We start from the raw sequence: 7,289 nt of genomic DNA, 5'->3' as shown, positions 1-7,289 counted from the left end.
ATTTAAAAAATAAACATGGGACAACCTATATTTGGAATGTTTAGAAAATAAACATTAAAAAAAAGAAATTTTTTACGCGTTGATGACGTAATGAGTATGTCCATACTAAGAAAACGTTCATACGTAAGCTAAATTAACATACATTTCAAAATATTGTCATTGCACCAGCCAAATATGCCATTTCGCTGTGCCAAATATGACCAAATTCTATTTATAAACATTACTTTTATTTCCTAGACCTAGGTCTTTGCCCAGCAGTGGGATACATCAGTAATATAATGTAATGTACTTTTATTTCGTACGTTATTTACAAAAATATATTTCTTTCGAATATCGTTACTTTATTATTGAGACTACGATCCGGTCTTCAAGTCTCCATCACTCGTCCAGGGTACAATCAAGCAGCCTTTTTCTGACACAAATATACAAGTACCAAGTTTTCTAAACGTGGTCGAAATTATTCCCAACATTCGGAATAAAGATTTATTCCAGCAATATACGTTAAATATACTGCTCGAAGACAAAGAAGCCTGTTACCTTCAGATTTAAGGTTAGAAGAGGTCATTAACCATCTGGCACACTTTCAGCTTCAGGCATCATGTAACTTAAGCAGCGGTGCTGTAATTGCTTTATTAATTTGGTACAGTCAAACGCACAGTGAATACGGTTCTTTGCACAGTAGAAGTTATAAGTTTCAACGTGTAATTATTATATTACGTTTCTTTTCATTCTGTCGTATTTGCTCAGGTGTGTGGGTTTTGTTAATTTTTGGTAAGTTGCTAGAATGTTATGTGTTTCATAACTGCATCGTAGACCCATTTGACATCTTTTCTTTTGTAATTAAATTTATTGAATGTCAGGATGTTTCACTAGGATGTTTTTTTTGTGAAATTAGTACACTGTACTCCATCTACTTTAACTTCAACTTTTGTGTCTATGGCTCCGTCGTTTTGCGCGACGATTTTGCCAATGTCAGGGTTGAGAGACATGTGTAGCGGTAGTGAGATAGATTGCCGGTTATTAAAATACTTCGGCGGTTTTTATTCACAATGACGGTTATATATATATTTTAATGACATTACAAAAATATAATTTGAGGGCTCCATTTATTTGACTTTTGACATATTGCGTGCCTCCGAAGTTCAGTAATTATTGACATACAATCATAGACAAAAATATTTAAATACTTCTGTTCTGGACTTTTTTATTTTTTAATTTTAGTGAAGCGACGTGCTCTGTAGCTCCGATATTTATCAAGCCAACAGATTATGTAACGAAAATTATTCAAGTTGATAAATTTTGGTACCTGTCTAATAATTTATAAATAATTATAATAATTTTTTATAATTATTAATACAAAGATCGAACACTCAGAAAAAATTCCTTCGATCCGGTCGGATTCGAACCGACGTCTTCTTGCATACCGTGTCAGACGCTATACCAACTAAGCCACGGAACGAACCAACGGACCTCACGAATTTCTCTTCTTGCTCTATTCTTTCTGTCTTTGTACTTGGTCTTTCAACGACTTTTTAGTCGTAGCGCCATCTATGAGAAATCTATGACAGATTTACAAGTACTTAATGTAACATATTATTACTGTACACTGAAGTGTATATTATATGTTTAACGTTAGAAATAACGAGACGCCACTTTCCCACGGGAACGTCTCTCACAGATAGAACAATCCACAATGACTGACATTACAAGGCTGAATTGCCACCCGAGTGTTATAGGCCTTCATGAAAACAAAATTAAAAACGTGTATATCAAAAATCATTCGATACATTATCTATGTTCTGTTTGTCGACCAGTATTGTGTACATAGAACATCAAAAGCCCAAATTAAGAGTACGACGAACTCTCTTAACTGGTTATTGAACGTTTATTGTAATAGAACCAATTATTTTCGACTCGCGAATAATAATCAACCTTGGTAAGCTATGCACATGTGCGGAATTCGATTATCAGGGAAATATCTAAAATGTTGGTTTATAAATAGCTACTATGTCCTAGTGGTAACCACAAAATGTTTCTTCGTGGAAGGTTATTAATTGTTATGCCATATTATAATTTTTTATCTATTTTTAGAAACATTAGGTGTTGGACACTTTGTGGTATTGATGCCACAAAGTTTGAAATCCAAGGTTTTCAGTCAGTGCGTTTTACCCGTTATGACATGTGGTTAGTCCACCAGCCCAAAGTCACCAGCGAGCTATGAAACGAGCTATGCTCGGAGTTTCTTTGAAGGTTAAGCTTCGAAATGAGACTAACCGACAGAGAATGAAGGTCGTCGACATACCTGGTAGAATAAGCAATGAAGTGCCCCCACTTCTTGAGCTGGTCGTATCTGTCGAAGAATCAACCGATGGGGGAGACGAATTCTTGAGTGGAGACTACGACTTGGCAAACGAATGTGGGGCGTCCATTAGCTAGATGGAGCAACGATCATGGATGATGTACATGGTGCATGGATGCGATAAGCTGAGGCACGTTGGGAGAGGCCTAAGCCAGGAGAAAACTGCCATAGGCTGATGATGATGAGGGGTTGAATGTTCATATTTTGACTATAATTGTGTTTATGTTACATCCATTAATTACTCCATTTATAATGTAAAAAAGTGCGCAGATTTTCTCGATTGAGAATTATACCGCATTTTTGGGGTCACTATGACGTAAATATAAAATTGTGTTATACAACAACGTTTACTTAAAGTAATAAAATCCAAAAAATATTGTTAATTCAGAAATGTACAATCGAGGTATGACAATGCAATAATAACATGTGTACAATCGACTCCGGAAAATATAATATGGATGCTGATTATTTGTATACTATGAAAAGACAATAAATACATTTTAATACAAGTCAGAAACACCGGTTTTTCATTGAGTAACTTTTTGGTAATGTAACCAAAATCCAATTCAAGGCTTAACTTTTTTACTTTATCCGTCTTCGTTCTTGTACGTAAAACATGGCGGGGCTTTTTTAGGGTTGACATTTATTTTTACATCTTACACAAGTCTTTGCTTATGTTCCATATTTAGTACATTTTAATGTACATTGGGCGCTTAGCGCTGGGTTTTAGGAGGATAAGTAGGAAATCAACTAAAGTCTCCTGTTTTTCGGTGTTTTCGAGATCGCACCGAGTTTGACTTTTTCCCCGTAACGCGGAAATGCAGCGAGACTGACAGCCCTGCTGCGTCCTACTACTCTTCTATATCGGCTTACGTTTTTAAATATCTATCTTTGGATACATATTATAACACCGTTTATTGACCTACATACGGGTCAATAGGGTCCAGATTAAAACCGCGTACCTACAACACCGCGAAGTCTAACGAAAGTAATGAAGTAACAAAAATGATCGTTAATTCAGTGACTCAGTCTCGAGGCAAGCGAGCGGAAAGAAATGCTTTGCGCTAAACGTAAACTCAGCTGTTTTTCAAGTTCACTGCATTTTATGGGTCAGCATCATATCTCCATAAACAGGACATAATCCTGGATACTTTTTTATAATAAAAGAATCACTAACTTGAACGCGCTGTGTCTGAACTCCGTTAGGGTGATCACAAACGCAAAACACTTAACACGCCATCAATACACAAGCCTAGTATAATAATACATTCCTACTATCTATAGAGTCTCCAACCATCATGTAAATTGTTTTTCAGCTCGAAGATGTATACGACGTATAAGAAATTGATCCTATATTTGGATACGCGTCTGTCCCAAAGGAAATTATACCTACGTTCTCTTAAACGTTAAATTATTGAAGCTATATAACTTTCTATCTCTTTCAGACGCGAACTCATTCCATCAGACATCGAAATGGATCGACGATGTGCGCACGGAGCGTGGCTCTGACGTCATCATCATGCTGGTGGGAAACAAAACTGATCTTTCGGATAAGAGACAGGTGTCTACTGAAGATGGGGACCGGAAGGCGAAGGAGCTCAATGTTATGTTCATTGAAACCAGCGCTAAGGCTGGATACAATGTTAAACAGGTTAGTCAGTTCGGTTCGGCCACGGAGGCAGTTACAGTTAATTGATTGAAGGCAGTGCATTCGGTGGCGACTTTATGCAGTTGTACATATCGATTTCGCACATGCAGCCTTAAGGGACATAATATTTCTGGTAACGGTGTCCACCGAAAATGGGGATGAAGGACGAATGAGGTCAAAGTTTTCATTTAAAGCAAAGACGTTATTAAACATACAAAGGAAAAGGAAAATAGCCTTTCGTAAAAGTATTTTATTTGATCTCCAACTTTGGTACTTAAAGTTTCATTTTAGAATAAAACTCTGCTTCTGTCCCATAATCTACTGTAAGCGCTAGAGGAGGAGGTTCCGGATTCGATCTTGACCGAGACCCATTTGGAAAAGAAACTAATTTGATGTTCGTTATATTGTCCCCAAGTAATTTATTTATTTATTACAACTTTGAAAAATAATGAAATTTTGAAATACATATAATTCCACAAGTCTACGCGCATGTATCACGCGAGTTATAGAATGCCTTAGGGAGTCACCAAACTTATTAACGCGGAATCGTTTTGATACGATCGTCCATAACCACACTTGTCGCATTAAGCCGATTCACCGTTGACGCGGCCGTTCGCGCGCTGTCGCGCTAGTTGTTTCTCAACAAGGATCAACCTTTGTCGGCATGCCTACGGACGCGATCGGAAATGCGCAGGAAGCGAAGTCGTTTTCGACCTGTGTTGCGAGCCGCGTTCGTACGAACCGATGCGAAACGCACAACAACTTTTTCGCTCTTTCGTTTACCGACATAAAACTTTTTCTGACCGGCTTAATACAATTCTGCGTGAATAAGTGTGGTGACTTCATTAAATGTCACACATTTGTGGTACACGTTACTGGTTCATATTTATTTAATCTTGCTTGTTTAATGTTTGTTATTTATTTAGTATGTAACTGTTTGTGTTAATGTGACAAATAAATAAATAAACTCGCATGCAGGTATCCTTAATAATTCTATGTACATCATATATTTGACGTACATAGAATTATTAAGGAAGACCCTGACCCTGAAGAACGTAGCAGTGCCTGGAGACAAAGACATCGAAGTTTTAATCTAATGTAATTCTTTAATCTAATTATTAATCTGTAATCATATGATATAGAAAAATTAATTACTAAAATATTTTTCTAATGAGTAAAAACATTTATTTAACTGCTTCTGTGGCCGAATGGTTACCATGCCCGACTGCCACGCAGAGGTCCCAGGTTCAATTTCCGGGCCGGGAGGGATATTTGTATGGTCTAATTTATTTCTCTCGTGAGTTTGTGTGTAATTTGTGGTTGTCTATGTGTGTGTCTCCATGGCACCCGCGACACAGGGTTTTCCCTAGTGCGGGGCTATGTTGAACGTCTGCGTTATTATTATTATTATTAGCAGAAGTTTCCTGCCGCCAAGCGGTAATGTGAGCATAACTGCGTTTTGGTTGCGAAGGGTGCACCTCAAATTCCGATTTAAAGCTCTTAGTGGCTCTGCAACTGCTATGGACAGGCGTATCGCTTATCACCAGGTGCACGACTTGTTCGTCCCGTCATCGTCACTTGATATCACAAAAAAATGTTTTTAGTTAAGTTCGTAGCTCTGGAAGGTATTTCCTAGGCAACGATTATACCACTGACGTGGATTATTATAACATGTTATAATTAAATTTATTAGCAGAAATAGCAATGATAAATGTTTTTAACGTATCTTTTTAACAACATTTCAGTTATTCCGGCGGGTAGCGGCCGCACTGCCAGGCATGGATTCAGCGGAAAGCAAGCCCCCCGAAGACAGTATCCTTTTTCACACCAACAATAAATCGATCACATTGATATTCCACAAACATACAATACACGTCATTTGCGTCAATTAAATCATTTGTGGACATTGTACATGTCACATTGTTATAAAATGTCACAGAGTTTGTTTACATTTGTTTTTTTTTGTTATGAGATCACTGCAATTTTTAACGCTTTTGTAATGTCTAAAATAACAACTTCATCTCGAGGTGTAGCTAGTTTTTTACTGTGTGATCTTATACCCTTTACTTTTATACAACATATCGCACAATCAATAATAAAGTAACTTAATTATTGATTGTGCTATATTTATATTTGAGAATATTTTAAAATAAAATAGCGAAAAACGTACGCCACAACACTTACCGAAATGATATACGAGCCCAAAAGTATCCGACCATTGTCCGTTATTCCAAGCTGGGTCTATTAATCGTAATACCACTCGTAGCATCCTTCAAAGTAATATCTATTCGACTGAACAACACGCCCCTGCCGATGCTTCCACATCCCGAAGCAGTTATGGAAATCAGTTTTCGGAATAGGTTTCAGTCGTCGTATTTTTTTAAATCGTTTCTGAGTCGGCAAGCGGACTTTGAGCGGAGTTTTCAATTTCATCAAAACCAGTTGGATTAATATGGAAACAAATTGGTTATAACGGCCAGACAATTTAATAATCCCATTGGCACAGATAATTTTATAATCCCATAGGATTAGATAATTTTATCAAATAAATTTTACAAGTAGAATGTTATCATAGCAATTATCTTTCCAAAGGAAATGCTATTCCGATGGTAAATATAAAACATACTCGTAGCACACATTTTTGAAATTCAATTGATCTTCAGTGAAAAACCTAAAACATTTATCTCGATCATACTACCCGTTAGGGAGTCATCATATTTTATTTATTAAGCGAAATCGGCTTGAGCTGGTCAGAAAAAGCTTTATATACATACAGTAAGAGCGAAAAAAAAAATCATTTTCGTTGGACACGAAACGCACGACGTCTTTTTCGTTCTTATTACATATAGCACAGTTAATACTAATAGTGTATTAATTCAAAAAGTGTATTTTTTTTTAAATCGATGAAAACTGAATTGCTCACTTCCCGTGAAAGATTATTAAAATTGCCTAAACATATTGCTTAAAGTTTATTACAGACATCTAAACAATTTCCTACTTGCCAAGTACATTTAAAAATAAAATGGAAAAAATAAAGTCATATTTTTGAGTAAGGACTGTTTGTCGCATTTAAAGTAGATATCTTTGAAATGTTTCTTACAATATTACATTACATTATTATATATTATATACAATATTATACAACGACCGATATTTTTATTGACGTTGTAGATAATTAAATTTTACGGTCAACGATCTTGAATTTCACGTATTTTGAGTTACAACACTGTTGTAATTGCAGTGCGATACGAAGACATAAAACTTTTTCTGACCCGCTTTATG

The 7,289-nt window shown here is 36.2% G+C and overlaps 1 protein-coding gene across 1 annotated transcript in view; it reads left to right on the top strand.

Annotated features, from left to right (window-relative positions):
• LOC113230073 (ras-related protein Rab6) overlaps window positions 1-7,289 on the top strand; it is a 20,226-nt gene that overhangs the window by 9,024 nt on the left and 3,913 nt on the right. The window contains exons 2-3 of the mRNA XM_026463806.1: window positions 3,805-4,010; window positions 5,753-5,819. Coding sequence (XP_026319591.1) covers window positions 3,805-4,010; window positions 5,753-5,819 — 273 coding nt within the window. The remainder of the gene's footprint in view (window positions 1-3,804; window positions 4,011-5,752; window positions 5,820-7,289) is intronic.

The sequence above is a fragment of the Hyposmocoma kahamanoa genome, unplaced genomic scaffold, assembly GCF_003589595.1.
Source record: "Hyposmocoma kahamanoa isolate Upper Pololo Valley unplaced genomic scaffold, ASM358959v1 63, whole genome shotgun sequence".
Classification (NCBI taxonomy): Eukaryota; Metazoa; Arthropoda; class Insecta; order Lepidoptera; family Cosmopterigidae; genus Hyposmocoma; species Hyposmocoma kahamanoa.
This window is presented reverse-complemented; position numbering and strand designations above follow the sequence as displayed.